The 24,418-nt window shown below is 33.9% G+C and overlaps 2 protein-coding genes and 1 long non-coding RNA gene across 3 annotated transcripts; all 3 read right to left on the bottom strand.

Moving 5' to 3' along the window:
* Positions 1 to 1,592: 1,592 nt before the first annotated feature.
* On the bottom strand, positions 1,593 to 4,582 carry LOC134234022 (salivary glue protein Sgs-3-like). Its single transcript, XM_062716079.1, has 6 exons — positions 4,570 to 4,582; positions 4,376 to 4,435; positions 4,117 to 4,236; positions 3,791 to 3,976; positions 2,806 to 2,874; positions 1,593 to 1,684 (listed from the first exon to the last, which is right to left on the bottom strand). The coding sequence occupies exons 1-6, from the start codon at positions 4,580 to 4,582 to the stop codon at positions 1,593 to 1,595; spliced, it is 540 nt and encodes a 179-aa protein (XP_062572063.1).
* Positions 4,583 to 6,788: 2,206 nt separating this feature from the next.
* Positions 6,789 to 20,532, bottom strand: LOC134234023 (collagen alpha-1(XII) chain-like). Its single transcript, XM_062716080.1, has 15 exons — positions 20,524 to 20,532; positions 19,919 to 20,176; positions 17,347 to 17,674; positions 16,847 to 16,975; positions 16,589 to 16,732; positions 16,463 to 16,489; positions 16,045 to 16,155; positions 15,813 to 15,881; positions 15,350 to 15,469; positions 14,902 to 15,204; positions 14,423 to 14,539; positions 10,626 to 10,855; positions 7,625 to 7,955; positions 7,021 to 7,305; positions 6,789 to 6,793 (listed from the first exon to the last, which is right to left on the bottom strand). The coding sequence occupies exons 1-15, from the start codon at positions 20,530 to 20,532 to the stop codon at positions 6,789 to 6,791; spliced, it is 2,466 nt and encodes an 821-aa protein (XP_062572064.1).
* A 1,546-nt stretch (positions 20,533 to 22,078) lies between these two features.
* On the bottom strand, positions 22,079 to 23,322 carry LOC134234025 (uncharacterized). Its single transcript, XR_009985104.1, has 4 exons — positions 23,067 to 23,322; positions 22,822 to 22,980; positions 22,533 to 22,628; positions 22,079 to 22,442 (listed from the first exon to the last, which is right to left on the bottom strand). It is a non-coding gene; the product is annotated as an uncharacterized LOC134234025 (long non-coding RNA).
* Positions 23,323 to 24,418: the final 1,096 nt, after the last annotated feature.

The raw sequence follows: 24,418 nt of genomic DNA on the forward strand, positions 1-24,418 counted from the left end.
AAAAAGATACAGAAGAAAAACATCTACTTACCTCCTTTCTACTTTTGTTTGGTAGTGAAGGCAATATCATTGTGACGTCATAAAAGATCATTAACTAACACCATGCAACGTCACAGTTGAAAATATTTTTATAAAAAAAATAATAAACTTGAAAACAAAAAGTTCAGGCACACAAGCTCATAAGATGGAGAACGTATGCCTCGGGAATTATTTCAATATCTTTAGACAATATTCAAGATTTACTTTATATATCTATAAAAAATGACGATTGTCAATGCACATTTCGAAGTGTTGGGGTGGTGGTGTGTTCGATCTTCTTTTTTAACTTTTTAAACCTTTTGATACATTTGAGATCAACATGCTTGATCGATATTTTCGGTGAATATCGTGCAACAACAAAAGCTGTAAGGGACCAGCACCTACAGGAAAATTTAGAGAAAGTATATTTATAAGGCCCAAAGGAAGTAAGTTTAGTTGAAAAGAAGGGGGGGGGGGGGTACCATACATTATCAGCTGAGGAAACGTTCATCTACCAAAAATTCCATGACTATTAAATACTTATTTTCCTAAAATTAAGGTCCTACGTCGTTTTATGTTGGGGGCAAAAGCAGCTAGCTGAAGTAGAGGAAAATTTACTGTAGCAAAATGTTGTACTCAGAATAAATATTACACGACTAATAAATACTTATTTTCCTAAAATTAAGGTCCTACGTCGTTTTATGTTGGGGCAAAAGCAGCTAGCTGAAGTAGAGGAAAATTTACTGTAGCAAAATGTTGTACTCAGAATAAATATTACACGTATGAAACCTGTATTAATTATTTTAAAACAGTCGGTTATGTTAAAACATTCGAGGTTGTTTTCCGACCTCTGACGGAAAGCCCGAGATGATGCGATTGGGAGTAATAGTAGATTAAACGTTATTTACGTGAAATGAGCACTTTTCAGACTTCAGTTTGGTATTGCAGTTTACCTTGGAGTCTAGACGTATCAAATGTCACGCGCTTTGAAGACAAAAATCTAAATTAAAACTATATGCACACGCCCTAACGTTCGCAATGTCATCTAAAAGGGTAGAAAAAATAAATTCTAAAACCGCGTACAGTTTTGTAGGTATCAAGATTTTAAAATAGCCTGGTTCCCTCAGGCTAGCGCACCCCACTAAGTGCTGCAGAGCAATCACATCATCTTGGGCCCTTCCGTCAGATTTTGGAAAAACAGCTTCCGCTTGTCGGAAAGACTTGAGAAGTACACGAAGCATAACATTAATTTATTCACTGACCTGACCGATTATATTCTTGTAGACTTCTATGCATCATTCGAATGCGAATAAATGAAATTTCCGACGCAAACGACAGTTGACACGTAATGTTCTTAGTTTTAGCACTTTTCGGGAATAAACGCAATTCAATCGCTTTACTATTTGGTCAATGTCCTTGTTAAAAATTGTCGTTAAAAATATATATATATATACATGTAGTGTCAGATACAGGTCATTTTAAATAAATGAAGAAAGTGGAAAATCTCCTTTTAATTCGACACCCAAAATTTAAATTGATTGCAAAGCAGAAAATGCAAAGCAGAAAAATTATGTTCAATTTCTATTTGATTTTCTGTATCCAAACACTCTCCTATGGAGTATGTCTCGTCGCTTTCTTCCTATCACAATGACGTCAGGATTTGTAGCTGAAACAACAGAGAGAATTGATAAAAATAGAAACAAATGACACTAAACTATAAAGCTAACACAACATAGTTGTAAATAATAAAACCAAAATTGATCTATCAATTGCGTTGACCGAAAAAAAATCTTAAGAAAGTCTTTTTTTAAGCTTTTAGTTTTCTTTAAGAAGGATGATGTGAAATCACTTAATATTTGGGTGGGGTGGGGTGGGGGGGGGGGGGTACGGTGTCAATTTCGTTGTTTTCAAAGTATGTGGAGATCCACAACTTTATGACAAGCCTCGAAATGTAAAATTTCATATGCATTACTAAAGCACTTCTCCTACAACGAAATCAAATCCCCACAACCCAATATTTTTTTCTTAAACCTCGAAAATTTGACCCGGCCACGAAAATATGCGATTTTACAGTATTGTGTTAAGAATTATTTTCAATTTGGTTAACGTTGAAACGATCTACTTATATTACTATTGGAAAGTATTTAAGGTTTAATTTGTCTTAATATGACTATTTCTTGGCTTATTGTTGATCCAAGACCAGCAAACCTATCAACTTAGAAGTTTGTATTAATGCCATCTCCGTCCATTGTATGTTGCTTTAGGCCCCATTCGAAAATTTTCATTTATATAAAGAATTCACAAAATATGAAGGGCTTCAAAAGACTCAAATGAGCTCTATGGCCAATGGTTCTTTATCCTAGCAACGTCTACAGTGGTATGGAACTTTGGTTTAAGGTATCACCCACTATAGCTACTTAATTTAACTAATGTCGGGTTCTTCACTACCTATGCTAAGGTGTTAGGTTTGACTCAGTGCGCTGAACGAAAATCGAACCCAGAATTCTAGATTACAAGGCGGAACACCTTACCACTGGGCTTCTGTGTTATTAGGTGAATGTTATATTAAAGCAATGTAACCCTTTACTTCTACATACCAGGCAAAATTGATGAAAGGACATTTTTTCTTTGTAACTATTGCAACAGCATTTACAATTAATAAAACATAGATTTTGTTTTTAATAAGTTTACGCCTTTTAAAAACTCCCATAAAAATGGGAAATTAAAAGATATTTAAAACAATATCAAAAATATACTTAACAGATGCTTAGTATAACAATGACTCACTCATTGGTTTGGGCATTGTACTGGATAGAAGTAATGGAGGGGCAGTCATCTCCACTGATGTAACTGGGGCTATAACATAGAATACATGTCCAAAATGAAATCATTCACAAATTATTGCTTATGAATCAATGTCACAATTTAATTACACCTTCTTTTAATATGAGGGTTCAATAAATACAATTTTATATTTGGCTCTTCTGCAAAGAAAAACTCATACAGTCTTCATACAGTCTTGGACCTTCCAGTGTTGAGTCTTTTCATACGTTTTCACATATTTTTATTATTTCGTTGTTTTTAATGTAAAAGTAAAGCTAATCGTTCAGCTAGTGATCGATCCAAATAATCTATAAACAACACAAATAGGTAAAGTGGACATAAAACACGGACCCATTGTTTCCTAGGAGGGATCGGGTGCCTAGAAGGAGAGAGCATCCCCTGTCGACCGGTCATACCCGCCATGATCCCCATATATTGATCAGATGGACGGAACATTCAATAGTCAAATTCAGTGAGAACAGCATAGGATTAACAATTGATATGAATCAAGTCAGCCTAAATGCGACCCATTAACAGGCTTTATTGGCAATCAGGGGCATTATTATGACCATGCAAATTGCAAAAGGCCAATTTTAAACGAGGTTGTTGTTGAAATCCCTGTAACATCAGCTTATCAGTCAGTAGCATGCCTTGCTTTAAATATTGATTGTACTCAGAACAAGTTCGAGTAGCGAATAAGTTTGGAGACATAAACTACATACGCAGGTGAAAGTGGAATATTACTTTCATTATTTTATCTAATAAGATACATCCTTTTTTTCAACAATATCAAAAAGAGAACATATACATGTATATGTAAACAATGCTTACCTTATGAAATGTGATTTTTTGTAAACAGGATTTTGATAGTATAAGAATAGTTTGATTGAATGACTGATATAAATTGACTGACAAAAATACATCAACAAGAAATTTTAAAGAAACGTACGTGTACAGAAATTACAGAACACGGGGCAGTTGTTTTCTGCATACACTTGATTTTCAAAGCAGATGATTGGCCCTGCAGAAGTGCAGTTGTTATTTTTGGTATCAGCACAAATACGTGGGGTGGTGGAAGGTTGAGGAGTGGTGGTGGTCGTCGTCGTCGTGGTTGTTGTGGAAGTGGTATCAATGGCTATTGTATTACATCACCACAAAAAGATATGGTTGTTATATATTTTAATTGTAAAAACACAGCATGTATACAAATAATAATGAAATGCAATTGCAAAATTTGTGCTTACATATCTCCATTAAATAAAATGAAAACCTTACCCTCACAGAAGACACAGAATTTTGGGCACTGAACAGCTGCCCACGATGTATACTTAAAACAAATCTCAGGACCGTAATTGATGCACGTTGGTACCTTATCTTCACATACTGTATAGTTTCCTTCAATAAAAATTAAATTGATGATTAATGTACTGCTTTGAAATGTACATACGAAAATGTTTCACTACATGTAATTTGACAGATTACTAATTATGGTTAAAAGTAAATCATAATATAAGATATAAATTTCATATCTTACTGGTGGTTGGGGATGGAGTCTTTAGTGTAGTGGTGGTGGTAGTTTGTGTGGTGCCCGTATCTAAAAAAAACACACGATCTGTGACAACAGACGTATTATATAAGAAAAAAGCTCTTAATTTTAAATTGATCAAACACAATTCATCAGAAACCTGTATAATATCAACGTATTGGTAATGACAATGACAGGCATACAGAACTCCCACATGTTTTATAATATCTTTGATATTGTCAGCAATATATTGTCTGACCTTGTCAGCAAATACAATTTATCATTAAGTCAAATGCTCATTGCTGACTGACGCTTTTCATACTAATTGTAAGTCTATTATTTATACATTGAATTGACGACGGATATTTCCGTTATTTCCCGATCATGACAAGGAGCACACGGTGGGTGTGACCGGTCAACAGGGGATGCTCATTCCTCCATGGCACCTGATCCCACCTCTGACGTTTCGGAGGTCCGTGTTTGCTCTGCTCCTATTTTGTATTGTTTTATGGACTTTGATATTGAATACTGTTCGTTATCTCCATCTCCTTCCTATATATTCCTATGTAAAAAATTGATTAGCCATTGTGGCCCCGCCCTACCCCAAAAGGTCATGATTTGAACAAACTTGAATCTGCACTACCTGAGAATTTTTCCACATGAGTTTCATTTTTCCTGGCCCAATGGTTCTGGAGAATAAGATTATTATTAAAAGATTTTTCCTATATTCCTATGTAAAACTTTGATCAGCCATTGTGTCCCCGCCCTACATTCGGGGGTTATGATTTGAACAAACTTGAATCTACACTACCTTAGAATGCTTCCACATGAGTTTCATCTTTCCTAGCCCAATAGTTCTGGAGAAGAAGATTTTTAAAAGATGCCATTCATTTTTCACTAATTCATAATTATCTCCCCTTGGAAGAGGGATTGGTCCTTCATTTGAACAAATTTGAATCCCCATCACCTAAGGATACTTTGTTTAGTTGAGTTTAGTTTAGTTGATATTGGCCCAGTGGTTCTTGAGAAGAAGATGAAAATGTGAAAAGTTAACGACGACGACGACGGACAACGGACAAATTTTGATCAGAAAAGCTCACTTGAGCCTTCGGCTCAGGTGAGGTAAAACGTGAAATTTTGAATATGACGTAAACAATAGTCACATTAAAAACATTAAATTAATATCTTCTGTGGTTTCAAAGCTAACATAAAGGTTGCTATAATTTTCGGATTGTGTATGATAAAAATTCAAATTGGGCTCTGAAAAATAAACTGTCGTTGATTTGATACTCAACAAGTTATAATTTAATTTAAGTAGTAACACGTCATTTGATTCGATGAAATATTTAGTATATGTCGTATAACATATGCTGCCTACGTCACTCTGAGTTACGTCATAACTCCGCATGACATTACACTTAGTTTTAAAATATGCTCGATTCGAGGCCATTTTTAAAGTCTGATTAGGGGAAAAAAAAACGGGTTTTTGAGGGGAAAAGGGGGGGGGGGCGTTTACGCGTTCTTTTAAACCGCTCCGCGGTGTTATAGAGGGTAAACTGTCCCAGTTATTTTATATCGTATAACATAGGTTAAAATAAGCTTCATTCCTTAAATAACAATTCAAATTAGATCCTTTAAACATTCCAAGTTTTGATCAAATTAATATAGAAAGGATCCCAATTGCCAATATCCTCATCAATTTTGTAACTCTTTATTAAGTTTTTGTGCCAATGAAAGAAAACATACCGTGACAAAATAAACAGAATCGTGCGCAGTTTGTGACTGACCACTTCCTGTACGTCACACATACGTCACCACTATAATCAGCACAGTTTCCGATTCTATCAATACATGGACCTTAAATGATGAAGAACATTTCATTTGATATTTGTAATATATATGTATTAGTATTATTTAAAGTCTGAAATATTATATGTACAATAAAAATTTTAATTTTGAAACCATGGCTGGATTAAACAGCATTTTTGATTATTAAAAAAAAAAACTTAAAGTTTACAAGGTGTGACAAGCTTTGTAAAATATAACACCCAAATAGTCAAGTTTCACTGTAAAACTATGGGAAAGTATTAATGTCTATTGAGGTTACAAAATATAATGAAATTGACAGACCATATTTATTTCGATAGTTTACATGTATCAGAAATTTATTTACAATTGCAGATGTATGTTAGATAACATACCACTGGAAATCGGAGGTGGTGTTGCGTCTGTGAAAAAAATAAAAGATCCTTATTTTAAATATGCATTTTTTCAAATTAACCCAAACATGTAGATCTGATTTGTTTTCAGACATCTTATCACATAACACAATGCTTCATGCATGTGAACTCTCTGCAGTTTGTGCCATATATGATTTGGACGTTAACTAAAAAAATATTTAAAGCTTTTCTCTTGAATTGAATCACACTGTTATAACAAAAATTTTCATTCCATTATTCATACATAATCAACCATTTCAATGTTCAAGCATTATGATCTTTATTCTACATTACAATGCATGTAATTGTATATTGTCATTTTCAATTAATAAAGTGTCAATTTTTTCCTCAAAATTACATTCGTATGTAAAAGATAAATATCTTTATTCTAATTAAATAAAATTATCTGAAAGTAAAAGCTATTTTTGACCATACATGTCGTTGATGAGGCCGTCGTCGGTTTTGTCGAAGGCTGTGTTGTTGGTGATGTTGTTGCAGACGATGAAGTCACAAGTGTCGTCTGTGTTGTGGGTGTTGTCGCTGTTGTTTGTTTAGATTGGGGTGTAACAGTTGTAGATGTTGTAATGGTAGATTGGGTCGTCATCGTGGTTGTTGATTTGCTGTTGGTTGGGGAGGTTGGTTTTGATGTCAACATTGAAGTTAGTTTCTGAGATGTTGACGGGCTGAATGTTACAGGGGGTTCAATAGTGCTTAAATACCCTTAAGTGACAAAATATTGTATGCATGAACATTAATTTAAATAAAAGCTTTCAATGAATGTTTTGAAAAGAGAAAGATTGATTATTTGGCATGCTATTGAAAAGAAAAAGAAGGATAATTAAGTATGCTCATGTTGGAATTGAAGATTAAAATTGTGTTTTTATTAAAAGAAATAAATATCAAGCAGTCAGTATACAAAGGGAAAATTAAAATATTTGTAATATTTCAATGTAATTGATATGCAAAAATCTTTTAAGAAAGTTTGTTATACGATATCAAAAGACAACTTAAGTAGTATATTAATCTCTCTTGTACCTACCTTCACAGTAAGTGTTCTGCACAAGGCTATGTATAGACGATAGGTTGGCGAAGCTGTCCACCATAAACACGTGGCCACTATTACTGGCTATATCCAGTAGTTCACTTCTCAGAACGTTTCCTCCTATTCCAATAGCGTATATCCTTACACCGGCATCTCTTAATTTCTGGGCCCCCAAGGAAGTAGCACTATGATTCTGGGATTGTCCGTCAGTTAAAACGAAAACGATGTTTGTAGCTGATGGTCTATCTCCGCTTCTGTTTGTAAAAATGTACTGTTCTGCCAGTTGGAAAGCAAGATGTGTGTGTGTTTGTCCAAAAACATACGGAATCTATGATAATTGGAAAAAATGTGCTCATTGTCCTAATAAACTAAATGATACATAGGCCTAGTATAATTAAATTTAGACTTTAAGTTTAATGGTGCCTAGACACATATTTGAAGTTAATATTTTCTCCAATTTTCTGTATAATATCAGGACCTATATATTGCAGTAGCATTTCACACGAAAATATGATAAATATCTTTTTTCCATCTCGAAGAAATTGAAACTTCGATATTATAGACGTTTTTTTTTTTTTTTTTTTTTTTTTGCACATTGTTGTACTTTTACAAATTTTAATTTTATTCTAAATACTGAAGAAAAGTGGAAATTTTATTGTGTATCAATGAAAAATATTAAACTATAATACAGGAAATTCATAGTAGAAATGTTCGAAAGTAAAATACCCTCACTAGTATCGTCAGTCCGTGCTCAGTAATCTGTACGGATTTTAACAAATTGATACACCCGTGAAACATTAACTGTTTTTGTAAATAGGGCACGAGCTCCGTTATTGTTAATGTTTACGATTCACCGGGTGTGTTTAATTGTTAAAGTCTGCACACACCACGGAGCACGGACTGACAATAAACTGTGAGCGCATTTTACTCTGAATTTTTTAGATTATAATTTTAATATTTTTATTATTATACCAAATATTCCGCTTTTCTTACGTATTAAGAATAAAAATATAATTTGTGAAAGTGCAAGAACGTGTCAATCAAACTCGACCAGAAATTCAAGGTTTCAATATGAAATAAGATTTTTATTATATTTTCTTGTGAAATGCTATTGCAATATTTAAGTCGTAATATTATACAGAAAATTTGAGAAAATACCAATTTCAAATCTGTATCTTTGCACTTTTAAAGGGCTTATTTCCTAATTTAAAAAGTTGCTGTATGACATACAGTATACAGTATACTACGAGGGTTGATTTAAAAGGTCATACGACACGTTCCTCAAATATATATCCTGTTACTCTTGGTATTATATTTACAGTGTACATTTGTCATTCTCTTCTGATGTCTACATTGTTTTCAAAATGTTTTTAGATATAAGTACACCCAAAATTGTGATATAGGCCATTCAAGAGATTTCCCATAAGAAATATGACTCCGTGGTATCTCGTCCAGATGCCTGGTTAGGTACCCTAATTTTTTGTGAGGAAACTTATTTAACGTGTGACCTTAAAAGGAATGTCACAACTTCGATAAAATTGCTACGTAAAACAACAAAGTTATTAATGATGAAAGCAACATTTATTTCAAATCAGATCTGAAAATTTCAATTAAACATGATCTATACTTTTCAAAAAATATCGGATTATATACAGAGTGCGATTATGATAGTCGCCGCACCTAATAACGTCGTATGATGGAAACACGCCGTCATACACTTAAACGCTTCCCTTCGTTTCATTAAAAAAATATTTGAGATTCACGAACACGTTCACAAATTTCACTTTTTTAAATGAAAACTTGGTACCCATCGTATACTCACTCTTTTCATAATTAATGCATCTGTCAAAATTGTTTGAACAGTAATAGGAGACAAACTTAAAATTTTACATATCGCTCTAATCGTCTGTCTTTTTTAACAACGTCACACACCGTTGAACGTTTCCGTTCGCCCTCCCATCTCATTTCCTTGTTATCTGCTTAGCATTAATGACCCATCACCCACCCAAAATCGCTGAAACCATCTAAACAAGTCTCTATTTATATTCTTTCCCCTGTGAGTCTGGTGCTGGCGATTTCTCCATTTTGAAGGAAATTCGTTGTGGCGGTTTTTTTTCCCATTTCGACATTGCCTTTTTTAATGCATCGGAGTTAAACAACGATATTTTTTTTAATCAAAAATGATGCAATGATGTCATATAATTTTCAAATTAAGACTAGAAAATGATGTACATTTTTGTTTTTTAAAATAATGGGCGATTAGGCGCTTTTAAAAGATGCTTTTTTATGTGTTCGTCTTTTTTATTCTAAAAAAAAAAAAAAAATCTTAATTTGTGATAATGTTGACCGTCGTTTTTCGAACAAATCGTTCGGATTCTAAGACACAGCAACGGAAAGAAGAAACAGCGTAGATTTTAATGTAACTTAAAAAAGAGCAACATAGAAAAACTTAATTTGACAAAAATTGCTTCCATCATTAAATATTTGAATTTCTTGCCTATTGGAAAACTCATAAAGGCCTAACCTTCAATGTATTTTTTAAATATAGAATGATTGAATTATTCACGAAATATTTTTTGTTGGTAAAATTTTCTTGAAATATGTGCATTTTCCCCCGTCTATGTGCATTGTGATGAAAGAAACTTGCATTTTAAAATTTTAAACTCTACTCATACATGTCATATTCTGTCAGAAATATTTGAAAAAAAAACCAGATGTCGACTTGCATATTTTATATCTATGCTACAAAGTTCTCCAAGGGACGAAATTATAGACACGAAAACAAGGCGATAAAAAACTCACCATAGACACTACATGGCCTAGTGTTTGTTAATCAATATGACTAAAATAAGCTTTTAAAAAATACATGTATCAAAAAATTATGAAGAAAGTTTTCAGCTCAAAGTCCTTCTTCTCCTTTAGCATGAAGGAAAAAATTAAACTAAAACTGCTTTTTAGCTACAGAGAATATTTATTATCAATACACTAAGTTACTTACTTTTTGAATTGCACTCAAAAGCTCTGTCTTGTTTTGATGAGTATGTAAATAAAAGTAACCACGTGCATTATCAGAAAATGTCCCAACAGAAACTTGTACATCATTTGGTCCAATGTCTAGATCATTCACGAAGCCTGCCACAAAATTCCTCTCTTTTTCAAAGTCTTTGATTCCAATGCTAGTAGAAGCGTCAAGCACGAATAAAATATCAGCCGGTGTTTTAGCACAGGCTGGAAGAAAAAGTAGCATTTAGAATACACATTGCAAAAATAGGAGCAGAGCAAACAAGGGCCTCCAAAACGTCAGAGCTGGGATCAGGTGCCATCGAGGAGTGAACATCCCCTGCCACACAGTCACTCCCGCCATGTGTCCCTTGTCATGATCGGGAAATAACGGAAAAATCAGTGGACAATTCAGTGAGTACATAATGGCCTAAAATTAGTATGAAAAAAAATCAGTATTTTACGTAGAAATAAATTGTATTTGCTGCCAAGGCTATTGTATCGATCACTGAACTAACGAAATGCTAAACTTAAACGAGACTGCTTATATTCTTGTTTAAGCAACTTGTTTTTCAATTACTAGTATAACTTCCATGTACCTCGTTTTAAAAATTGTTCATACTTAGAGATGCTGTTGCGTATCGAATCAATAGAGAGATACAAACCCAGTTTTTAATTCGATATTTTAATCGATGGCCAGATCGAACATTATAATATAATTTATCTTACCAGCAAGATCTGCATATGAAGAATCGTGGAGTGCAAATAGAAGGGAGGTTTGGAGAAGAATATTAACAAAACTATTTTTTGTTGTATATTCCATGAGAGAGGTTAAGTGTGGCAGCTTATCGCAATTTATATTCACACACAATAGCACTGAGTCCCAATTTATGATACTGCCCCTTTCCTATCAGCTCTGAAAATGCTCTATTTCTTTGGAGTATTATATCATTTCAGGAACCCAACATTGTCGTCTTTTCGGATAACAACAGCATGTTTTGATGTGTAAAATAACCGTTTATCAGGTATTTTTAGCGGGATGCTAGCTTTGGCTCATTTAAGCAGTCGTGTAGTAAGTTTAAAACTAAAATTTTAATCGCAAAATTTGCACTCTCATAATTATCACTAGTAAAAAGAAATATCACGAAAGTCTGATGTATAAGCATTTGGTATTCTATTTAATCAAGCTTTTGTGTAAATCGGTATTCCAACATATATTAAACATACTGAAACTTATGTAAAAGATGAATTTCCTTTCTTTTGCAATTTTACAGAAATCTGCATCCGCCAAAAAAGTTCTGCCAAAATTATTGGCACGTTTGAGCAAACAAAACGCCAAATTCTACACCCGCCAAAGAAACAGTAATCTAGTAAAGAAACACGCTATACGGTAGCATAACTTGATACCCTAGTAAATTCGAGTTAAAATTTATTTGCAATTCGACAACAATTTGACAGAGCATACTGATATTCGTTCATGAACGTGATGACTTTAACTTTTCAATCGTTAACTTCTTTTTATGCAGCAATATACCTTCGTCACCTGCATATGGGGTTTATATCTCTCAGTTGATTAGATACACAAGAGCATGCTCTACGTATTTTAAAACAATTTCTAAAACGATGAAGGTTATTGACAGGCAAGTCGATAAAAAAGGAATATCAGAAGTTTCGTTCAAAGTTATCATTTCGTAAGTTCCATGGTCGATACGATGTCCTTGTCAGCACATACAAGGTTTTTCATATTTACTGTTAGATCATATCGTCGACGGATTTTTCCGTCATTTATATGACCGATCGACAGGGGATTCCCACTCCTCCATGGCAACTGATCCCAAATTGAATCTTTTGGATGTATGTGTTTGCTCTGCTCTAAATTTGATTTGTTAAATTGACTTTTGAGGTTGAATACTGTTCGATATCTCCATTTATTTCAAATATTTTTTATATAATATATGAAATGCCAAATTTTCAAAATATTAAAAACTGGAATTCGTCAATACGCTTTGAAAAATCCATTAATAATATGATTCTTGCACCAATTCAATTCAATTAATGATTTTTTATACTTGTAAAAGATATGCCTAATTTACAACATAATGTACCAAACTTTGCATGCATTAATTCCATTGTTTAAGTTAATTCTTAAGATTTAATAAATTGATTTTTGATATTAGTGAATTTTCTTTCTTTTAATTAATAAAATATATGTGATTATTAAAATAAATTACAACTGTTTCTTTCATTACTGAAGAGATTTGATTAATTTGCACAGACATTGTAGAACTGTTCCTTTGAAGTGAATAACTGTTTTTAAAAAAATAGTTATTGCACACAACAATTCAATTATTTCTCTATTCAATTGAATCAATGAAATGTGAAGATAACGAACAGATTCACGATCAAGGTTCAGTTAAACAAAACAAATCGAGAGCAGAGCAAAAAATATTAGAGGTGGGATCAGGTGTCATGGTGAAGAGGGCATCCCCTGCGATAGGTTACATCACCACGTATTCACATGTATTCAATTAAAACATATGGAGACAACGAACAGTGTTCAAGATCAAAAATCCATACAATACAAAATAGGAGCAGAGCAAACACGAACCTCCAAAACACCAGAAGTGGAATCAGGTGGACTGAGCATCCTCTAGCTGCTGACCGGTCACACCCACGGTGTGCTCCTTGTCATAATCGGGAAATAACAGAAAATACCGTCGTTAATTCAATGTATAAATAATGGACTAACAACTAATATGAAAAACATCAGTCAGCATTTGACTTCAGTGATAAATTTTATCAATTCATATTATTTATTAAATTTATGGATGCAAAGATACATTTAGAGAGAGAGAGAGAGAGAGAGAGAGAGAGAGAGAGAGAGAGAAACTTTTAAATCAGTGATATGTTCAATCCATTCAACCCATCAATGATTTATGTGATCTTCACTTATAAATGGACTGTTGCTCTGTTTAAAAAAATATACAGGTTCACCTTGATATTAATTCCTATCTTAAAATTGATTCAAATTCCTTTTTTAAAAATCGTCTGGAATAAAGTAAAGATATTTAAATGAATTATAGATGTGTCAAATTATCTTTACAAAGGCCTAAATTAATTTTGCGAGAAACACCCCCACCACATTGTTGAACCCAAATGCTTGTTGCGCGTCTTTTAAATTTAACTTTTCAGAGATAAGAATGTAGGCATCAGTTTTCTTCCTGATCCAATCAAATGATTTGTCAATCTGCTTGTCGAGTTCAACAATATGGTAGAATTATTTGTTGCAAAAATTTAGTTCCACTCTTTCTTTTAAAAATATAAACTTTAAAGAAGCAAAACATGCATTTGACATTTTTCTGTCATTCAATAGGTTTAGTAGTTTTCATCAAAGGCTTACCGCAAAAATATAATTAAACAAATTTTTAAATGAAGAATATTTTAAACGTAACATTCTGATGAAAAAGTAAATAAAAACTGCTCTTGTGTAATTTATTAGATTCTCACAAAACTTGACAACTGTTTTACCCCTTTTGTACAATTGTGTTAAATCAACCAATAATGATAATTTTTGGATTGGTAGCTGAAAAACAAAATCAGATTCTGAGATATATATCTTGAGCATTCTTTTTTTCAAACACGTATTGACAAATGAAACTTTTTAAAACACCAAATACAACAAATGAACATCAAATGACATTTTATTATGACAAAACAGGTCGATCTGAATTTACAAACATTGAAATCACTTGAAATGACAAAGAAGCAAGATGTATAATAAATCCCATTACTCACTGATTGTTGAGGAATATACTGAACTGGTAATACCAATCAGATTTGATGTTGTCTGGGAACTTTGTTCACTGGAGTCCCGTGTAATTGTTGGAGTACTTGTCACAGGCTCCGTTATTGCTATATATAGGTGTGGAAAGACATGGATATAACTTATATCTATGTTTGGAAGCATTAAATCAGTAACTAGTAAAACAACTCTTTTGAATGCAATCAGCACAGAAGAGCATCTAAATATATTTAAAAAAGTAAAAAAATTACTACGATTTCTAAGGAATGCCTGCTCCATATAACTGGACAATAGGTACAAATCTTCCTTAGTAAGACTTAATTTTTGTCTTCAGCATTCAATATTATATCTCTAATATATATTATTATATCTATTGAAATATACCTACGATTACAAAAATTACAAAACAGTGCACAATTATTTTCGGCGTAGGTTTGGTTTGTAAAACAAACTATAAGCCCAAGATCAGCACAGTCGTTCCTGACGTTTCGGCAGGGATTTTGAGTAGTTGATAGAAGGGAGGTCTTTGTATCCAGCGGCGACGATGGTGGTATCGAGGTTGTTGATGGTGGTGCTTCTGTGGTGTACTGAGTTGAGGCTGAGGTAGATGGCGACAAGGTAGCGGTGGTTTGTTTTGTGGCTGTCGTGGATCTTGTTTTGTTTGAGACTGTGGTAGTCGTAAAATTTGTTGTAGAAGATTGTAGTGAGGTTGTCGTTAAAGTAGACGTGTCAGATGTTGGTGATAGTGTGTTGTTTATAGTTGAGTTGGTTGAAGCTAAAAGGAAGAAAATAGGATTCATTGCGATAAATCCAATGGTTCAATCCAACCAGCATCTCCGTGAAAAAGGACACATTTCATCGCTGCATTGACTTCTTTCACCTTTACATAGCATGTTGGAATAAAATGTACATGCACGTACGTTTGCAAAACCGACAGAACTGTGGACATTGAATTGCTGCCCAGGATGTGTATTTGGCACAGATATCTGTTCCATATGTACCACAACTGGCAATTTTGTCCTCACAGACATCATAAACTCCTGAAAAATGACCTTGCATTTAAAAAAGCAAAATTTCCCCAAAAATCAAATTCAATTGTTTATTAATGTAAATAGTTATGCATGGATTTGTAACTTTTAAACGTTCCACAATTGAATTCATTCATCAGTAACAAAAATGGAAATTCCCTGAGAAATATACATAGCGGTCGAATTATCAAGAAATTAACCCACCTAACTTTCTTCAAGGATATTATCACAGAGAAAACAAGTAGAAATCGAAATATAAAGATTACCATCGCTGTCATTAGTCTTGCTTCAAATTTCCGCATCCTGAATGTGAAAAGTTCGACAATATTTATATGTTCAATGTCTGAGTACTTACTCTGTGTAGTTGAAGGTGCTGTCGTCGTGGTCTTGATTGATGTTTGTATTGTTGGTGTTGTAATTTTGTCTTCAAATGAAAAAGAATATTTGAAAGAAAACAACTTTTCCTTATAAAGACAAAATATGAAACTCTTTCTTAGATATGATTTTTAAAAAATTCTCCGAAGAGTTCGCATGGTAAAAATATGAAATCTTTCGTAATGAAATAATTAGACGAATCGGGTACAAACCATGACAAAATATACAGAATCTAGCACAGTTTTCTATTGCCCAAAGTCTGTAGTTAGTGCAGACTGTGTCTCCATAGGCAGCACAGTTTGAAATCTTGTCGACGCATGGTCCTGATATCAGGAAAAAACACATTTTAAAATGTTCTCTGTGGTTTAAAATTCTAATTCTGACTGAATGTTAATAACATTTTGTACTAAAACACTCATTTAAACATACTTCAAGACAATTTTTAGCTAATCAAAACATTATCATTTGAAATATGACCTTAGCATACCATTTGAATGCTATTAAATTTTTTGTCTTTCATGAGCGCCCATATTCTTGTTAATTCAGATAAAATGTGCCATATTCTTTATTCCAATAAAATCTCTTTGATCTATCTTATTTCTACGTGATAACTAGATGTCGTGGATTCACCTTCTGAGATGTGTTGTGGGACAGGTCCTAAAGTTAAAAATAAAGATGAGGAAATTATAAAATGCAACTTTAATATCAATAAAAATTATTTGAACACATATACATCATTACAAAATTTTGTCTTACCTTTTAATGTTGATGTTTTTATCGTCGACGTTGTCGGTTTATTTGTATTTAAAGGTAGAGTGGTTGTTGTCATTGGTAAAAATGAAATTGATTTAGTTGTTTGAATGGTTGTCATTTGTTTTGTTGGTGAAACCTGTGTGTGAACTTTAAAAAGAAAGAAAAATATCTTAAACAAACAAAATCACGATTAAATTCTTTTGATTTCATGTTTTAAATTATTACATGTAGGTTGTAAATAGATTTTGCTGCAGCACCCACATTGACAAAATCCACAGTAGTCAGGGCAGTTCATTTGCATCCACGCTACGTAAGAAGGATCCAAGCATGTGCTCTTTGAAAACTTATAACAACTCGAAATCTTGTCGATGCACAATGTTCCATTAATAACTGAAATATTAGAAAACCAAAAAGTAAAACAGCTGAAATTTACACAATAAATTTGCAACTACACGTTATTTTCTTGAGTAGTAAAATAACTGAGAAGAAAATATTGCAAGAGGAAAACATCAAATGGCGGATACAAAAGTGTTTGTTTAAAGGTAAACTGACTGGTATTCTACACATGTGTAAGAGGAAGATCATCGCTTCTCATCTGAAATTAGCATTGAGAGTAAAATTATGATATAAATCCAGTTCAGCCATATATTTCACTTTGAAACTGCTAATACATCAGATTCTTAGTATATCTTTAAAAATGATTTGATTCATGATTAATTTTCTTAATTCTTGTTCTGAAATACACGCTTAAAATAAGTTACCATCACAATACGTTGCCTGCACTAGGTGCTGTATGGATGGGAGATCGGAAAAACTGTCAACAGTAAACACGTGCTCATGATCCGTTGCAATGTTGATCAATTCACTCGTAGAAACATGTCCGATTCCAATAGCAAACACCTTAGCCCCAGTGCCTTTGAGATGCTGTGCTGCCTGGTGTGTCAGATAAATATTATAGGATTGTCCGTCTGTCAGAATATAGACAATGTTTGGAGCTTGAGGGCGGTCGCCATTTTCTGACGTGAATGTGTAATGCTCAGCCATATCCAAAGCAAAATGGGTGTTTGTGCCTCCGGCTGTATATGGTATCTGTCAGAAAATAAAACGTAAATAAGAGTTTCAGGGATATTGACCTGCTGGTATCAGCACCTTATGGCAATTTTTACCAAGGAGGAATAAGGATTCCCTATCGACCAGATATTCCTCCGTAAACTTCTTGTATTGACCAGGTTAAACCCCTGTCACACCGGGACTGCGTCCTCACGGCGATTGCACGGCGTCCTCAAAAAATGCAAAACGCCGAGGTGATCGCAGGAGAGTCTCCTACAGCGCCGTGACAACGGGGCGAGTTCTCCACTGAACGCCGTAGGGTCGCGTAGGGTCTCCTAGAACGCCAGGGGACGGCGATCACTTTGGGCACGCACAAAGTACGCGCCGTGTGATCGCGGTCTGATAAGAACGCAGCAGAAACGTAGTATGATCGCCGTAGCAGCACGGTGAGATCTCCAACAAAGTAGTGGGAGCTCCGCACGAACGCCGTGAAGACGCACATGATCGCGGCGCGAATTTAACGCAGTGATAGTAGACTGCACTTCCTCGGAGACCTCACGGAGATGTAGCGGAGTCCTTGGAGATATCACTGCGTTTTTATCGCGTTTTTACGGCGCTTCTAATGAGATTTATCGTCTTGTGATTTTTTTCGACTGCGATTATACGACGACAGCACGGAGTTGTCACGGCGATCATCGCGCTCCCATGGCGTTTCTACAGCGTCCGTTGGCGATCACAATGCGCTTTCACGGCGTTGTTAGAGCGTTGTCAGCCAGATCACAAAACAAGAGCAGTGGGATCATATTTGAACAGCAATACTTCCAATGTATTTGTTGCACTTGGAGCATTTAGTGGAAAAAATGGAAAAGAAAATTACACCAGAACTTATTCAGTTGTTTCATTTAAATTTTGAAGAAATTTTTTCAGTGTGTATATTTTTTTTTACATTTATAATAAAATCAAAGAAAATCTAACAATACATCTGAACCGATAAAATTGAAAAAAAGGAGTTTAATCACAAAACTATTAATAATTTAGTACTAAGCTATTTAAATAGAACATTTTTAATTTTTAAGAATATTTCTTGGCATGATTAGAAGTCTTTTCATCAGGTAACTTGAATCTTTAAACAAAAATGTTTTACATTCCTTCTGAATATATATCAATGAGTATAGAACGCATTGTGAACGTATTTTGAACGCAGCCAGTGCAGTGAGAACGCCGTGAACACGAGATGAAAACTCCGCGGAAGCGCAGTCAATAGCCGATAGATCTCCGTGGGAACGCAGTAGAACGCCGTGAGATCGCCGTAGAATCGAGTCCGTTGCCATAGGGACGGCGTGACATCTTTATATTGTGAAAATTTTACAGAAATTTGTGCAATTTTCCTGCGATTCCACGGCAATTTTAAAAACTTAACAACCCAGTTAGGACTCCGTGTAAATCCAGCTTGGTGTGACAGGGTCTTAAGCGAGAGGTACATAGTATAAAAGCAATTGCCTTACTCAATTGCAAACTATATTATCAAAAGTAATATGAAATCAACTCATTTGTCAATAGCCTGCATCGGTTAAGAATTTAATTGATCGTATTTGCAAAATAATATTGTATACCAAAGAGGAAGGTAGACATGATAGATAACTTTTCAATCATCAGCTTTTCTCACGGATGTACGTAGCAATAAACCATTTCCACCTACATGTTGGACTTGAATTTTTCAGTTTACACAAGAGCATGTCCTATGCTCGAAAAAGTTTAAAATGAGGAAAGTTATTGACAAACAAGTTAATGAAACAAGAACATCAACGATCTCGTTTAGAGTCGTCATTTAACAAATCCTATTGTCGATACAATAACCTTGCAATTGACAGCAAATAAAAACTATCATTAGTCACATTGTGATGGACGTTTTCCATACTATTTTAATTCCATTATTTACACAATGAATTTTTCACGGATTTTCCTTTTCCCGATCATGATAAAGGGCACACGGTGGGTTTGACCGATGGGCAGATGATGTTCACTCCTCTATGGCACCTGATCCCACCCCTGATGTTTTATAGAGGTCTGTATTTAATCTGGTCTTCATTTTTATTATTTGAGCTTATACACTGTTAGATATTTCTATTCATTTCTGCAAAAAATATTATGTTTTATTTTTGCAATTTTTTTTCGGATGTAACATTTTTCAATCTATAGCAAAAATTCCACCTTTGCTTCAAAAACATATACGGACTAAAAAAGAAGAGCTAACAATTGAAAAAAAGTTTATCTATTACTTACCCGCGCAATGGCATTCAGAAGGCTGTATTGGTCGTGATAGGAGTTAAGTCGAATGAAGCTCCTAGCGATTGTGGAGAATGTTCCCACAGAAACCTGGGCGTCATATGGTCCGATATTCAAAAATGTGACAAACTTGGACACAAAATTCTTCTGAAGATCGAAGTTATCAGATCCCTCACTTCCAGAGGAATCCAGTAGAAACAGAATGTCTGCTGGCGCCGCTTGACATGCTGAAAATCTTTTAGATTTTAGGGTCGACTATTTGATTCGGTAAGGAATAAAATGACTTTTTTTTCCAGAGTGGTTAATATTTTTTTCATAAAATTATATTATATGCATATTACTTTTATAAAATAACATATATACCTTCAATTTCAAGATGATGAGGCCATGTTTAAAATGGCGTTTGTGTGCATTAATTCTCCAGACTCGGAGTAAAAAAAATAGTCTGTAGGTAGAATGCTGTTTTTTTTTTTCTTTCTAGAAAATTTCAGCATATATCTTAACTGGATGAGAAAATTCAAGGGTAAAAAATTTTTACTAGAGGACAGAGGTTAAACAAATGTTAACTTTTTGTGTTGCTGGAGATTCTTCCTAAAATTGACCTGTGTCATCAAGACATCAATATATAAATCAGATAAAAGTTAACAATTCTACTCGACAGTGACTACTATGAATGACGATGGTACAAACCTTGTGATCGACGAGGCAACGTATGCGTATAACACTGCTGAATAATACCCAGAATGGTTATTATTAGAAATATTATTCCACTTATTCCGATCATAGTCTCCTCTGTTTATCACCAATTTAAAGGTCAGTTTATGATAAGAATATAGGTTAATATAAGGCCATGATAATTGTGAACCTTTCTAAAAATTTATTTTATTCCTGTACATTTTAAGAAGACTTTGCACAACTGTAGGTGTATGTAACATGTAGAAATGATTATAAATCTGTTGCGGTGGCGGGTTTTTAAAAAAAAACATATTAAACGTTTGGAAATACATTTATCTAAGGTATTGGATCCAAACTATATTATATAATTTGATGAAGTATTGTGATTTGATTCAATGACAATTTTCCATTCTTTTTTATTTTCATATTAGCTATCAACAGATATTGGACAAAGACATTGGCATTGAAAGTTACTCATGAAAACTAAAAGAAAAAACATAATAAAAATGGAAAGTGTTGTTCTTTGATAAACAATCGATTTCAAACTTAATTTTTTTTTAGTTTAATATATAAAGAATAAATTCAATTTTCTTTTCTGGAAATATTATATCATTTTTTTTCAACGAAGATAGAAAAGTGTTCAAGAGGAAGTCAAACGAAAAATCGATCACTTTTAGGTCAAGGTTTTAATCAATATCATAGGCAAACATTGACTTTTCACGAGGTCCGTGAGAGCTTCATCTTTGCGAATATTTCTTGTCGCGAACCGGTCCTTAACGTCACTCTTTCTATAAACAACAGATTCTATAAAGGCTTGATCGCGAAAACTAATCGTCGCAAAATAGTTTATCCCCCAGTAAACCGAAAAATAAAGCCGTCGCGAATAAAAGTTGGTTATGCCATGAAATATATGTAGATAACGAATAGTATTCAAGCTCAAAGTCCAATAAATAATACAAAATTGAAGCAGAGCAAACATCCAAAACATCAGAGGTGGGATCAGGTGCCATGTAGGAGTGAACATCCACTTCTGACCGGTCCCACCCGCTGTGTGCTCCTTGTCATGAACCAATCAATTCAAATTAAAGTATAGAAAAAGAAATTTCGGTAGTGCGCTTGTTCCATGATTGGAAGGTGTTCGGTTCAAACCCTGGCCTTCAAAATTTCAAACCCTTCACCGGTGTATGATCTATGATAATAGTGTATCTTCGTTTGTATTTGTAAATATTCGCCAATTAAAAGGCATAGTATATTGTACATGATAAGTATTTTTAATTTCTTTCTTTCAACTTTCATTACTGGAAAATTCCTCTCCAGAATCAATTTTGTTTCATATGAAACACACATTGGGCTATTATGATAATAAATACTGTACATATTAGTACTTTAAAGTGCAATGAAAAGTTTTGAACATGTATTTGAAAGTTCAAGTTCATTTATTTCAATAATAGCTACATGAGGTCGAGTATATAAATAAGATGAAAAAAAAATGAATATATGATACATTTACAAGAGCATAAATGAAAGTCTTATACATATGTACAAGGTAAAACAATAAACATACAACGAGAAAAGAAAAGAATGGGATGGTCATATTTTAATTATGGAGGACAGACAGAGCAGAAATAATGTCAAACTTCTTAAATCAATTACAATTTTATAAATGTTGTTGAACATGTTAAAAGAAAGTAATTTAAAAAGAATTAAGTCTGCTTCCAAAATATTTTATTTAAGACAATGTAATTACACAGGTAAATGCATTCTACTGTTTTTCTTTTTCCATCCGAGACTTCATCTTTGTTTCAGCAAAATGTTTCAAGAATGTCATGGTAGATCTATAGGATTCCTAAAAAAAATGATTTTACATACGAGTCTGGTGCTTTTAGCTTATCATGTCTCGATTTTAATGATTCAGAAAGGATTAGGACGCCTTTACCTTGTTAAGAAAGTCCACATCTTCCTTTTCGTAGTCAAAGACCGTTGTCCCTACATAATGAGTATTGATGCCAACTGTTCTAGACACATCTGCTGACTGACGGAATACAAAATCGTTAGCCAAGATAGTAAATACATGTATTAAAAATATCATTAAGGTTTTGACAACAGTAATTTTTTTGTAAAATCAATTTTAAATTAGCCCAAACTGTGTAAATGATTGAGAGTTGCAGTCTTACCATATAAATATTTCTTTGCAGAATTCTGTAAGCACTCAAAAAAATACTTACACTGATTCCCACTTGCGTGACGTTACAAGATAGTCCTGTATAAATTGCCTGAACAAGATTCAGCAATGTCGTCACTTCCTCTCTTTTAAACCCGTGGCTGCAATTTACTATTGAAAATCCATTTTCCTCAATGAACATGACGACTTCACGAAAATTCAACTAAAATGCATTAAAAGTTGAGGATGATATGTGTGGACATCGCCTTGAAAAATAATGATTTTGCCAAAAATGGACCGAAGGCGTACCTTGCCATTTCCATCTTTATCCAAGCGATTAAGAACATCCTCCACAGTGACACCTTTTCCAAAAAGGCGTTCTTTTTCACTTTCAGTGAAACTTTTCTATGAAACACAAACATGTAGCTTCAGTAATAATCTCATAAAAGTGTACCTTATTTTAATCCATTTGTAAGTAAAGAATGAGTGACATAAAAAGAAATATTCACTTTATTATATTTCTTACAAAATCTGTAAATACACTCCAGCAAATATTCACTATAGTTAATTATAGTTTATCATAGTTCATAGTTTGACCAGTACTAGCCAGCAGGAACTGCTCACTGCTACATGGCACCTGATCCCACCTCTGATGTTTTGGAGGTGCGTGTTTGCATGTTTTGCTCCTGTTTTGTATTGTTTAAGGACCATTGTTTAATGGACTTTGGAGTTTGAATACTGCTCGTGATCCCCATATATTTCATACTTAAATACTTTTAGTTCTCCTAAAACCAGCTCATTCATTTATTAAATCTAATATCTACAATATTGATATAGAAATTGAGAGGTATTTAGTCTCTAGATCTAAACAAGAGGCCCATGGGCCACATCGCTCACCTGAGTACCTTAGGTGATGCAGTTCTTTACCAGATTCCCCCTCTTGCTATACCTATCATGCCCAACAACCCCCTTCCCTTTTTTATTTTAAAACTTTAGAATCTACACTACCCAAGGATGCTTCCACGTAAGTTGCAGCTTTCCTGGCCCTGTGGTTCTAGAGAAGAAGGTTTTTAAAGATTTGTTCTATATTTTTCTATGTAAAACTTGGAATTCCCTATTGTGGCCCCGCCCTACCCCCAGGGGTCATGATTTTTACAATTTAATATCTACACTACCAAAGGATGCTTCCATATAAGTATCAGCTTTCCTGGCCACGTGGTTCTTGAGAAGAAGATTTTTAAAGATTTGTTCTATATATATTTCTATGTTAAACTTGGATTCCCTATTGTGACCCGCCCTACCCCTGGGGGTCACTATTTTAACAATTTAATATCTACACTACCCAAGGATGCTCCAACATAAGTTTCAGCTTTCCTTGCACAGTGGTTCTTGAGAAGAAGATTTTTAAAAATTTGTTCTATATGTTTCTATGTAAAACTTGGATTACCTACTGTGGCCCCGCCCTTCCCGGGGGGGTCATGATTTTAAAAATTTAATATCTACACTACCAAAGGATGCTTCCACATAAGTTTCAGCATTCCTGGCCCAGTGGTTCTTGAGAGGAAGATTTTTCAAGATTTGTTCTATATATTTCTATGTAAAACTTGGATTCCCCATTGTGGCCCCACCCTACCGCTGGGGTTTATGATTTTAATAATTTA

Source organism: Saccostrea cucullata, unplaced genomic scaffold, assembly GCF_032062105.1.
Source record: "Saccostrea cucullata isolate Sc308-1 unplaced genomic scaffold, CSIRO_AGI_Scuc_v1 ctg10036, whole genome shotgun sequence".
NCBI lineage: Eukaryota > Metazoa > Mollusca > Bivalvia > Ostreida > Ostreidae > Saccostrea > Saccostrea cuccullata.

Excerpts from the sequence above, each read along its gene's own strand:
- LOC134234023 (XM_062716080.1), bottom strand. Across the intron at positions 16,156-16,462 it reads CCCACAACACATCTCAGAAG|GACCATGCGTCGACAAGATT; the intron begins GTGAATCCACGA and ends TCCTGATATCAG. Across the intron at positions 7,956-10,625 it reads TTTTGAGTGCAATTCAAAAA|ATTCCGTATGTTTTTGGACA; the intron begins GTAAGTAACTTA and ends CAATTATCATAG.
- LOC134234022 (XM_062716079.1), bottom strand. Across the intron at positions 3,977-4,116 it reads ATTCTGTGTCTTCTGTGAGG|CCATTGATACCACTTCCACA; the intron begins GTAAGGTTTTCA and ends GTAATACAATAG. Across the intron at positions 2,875-3,790 it reads GTTCTGTAATTTCTGTACAC|CCCCAGTTACATCAGTGGAG; the intron begins GTACGTTTCTTT and ends TCTATGTTATAG.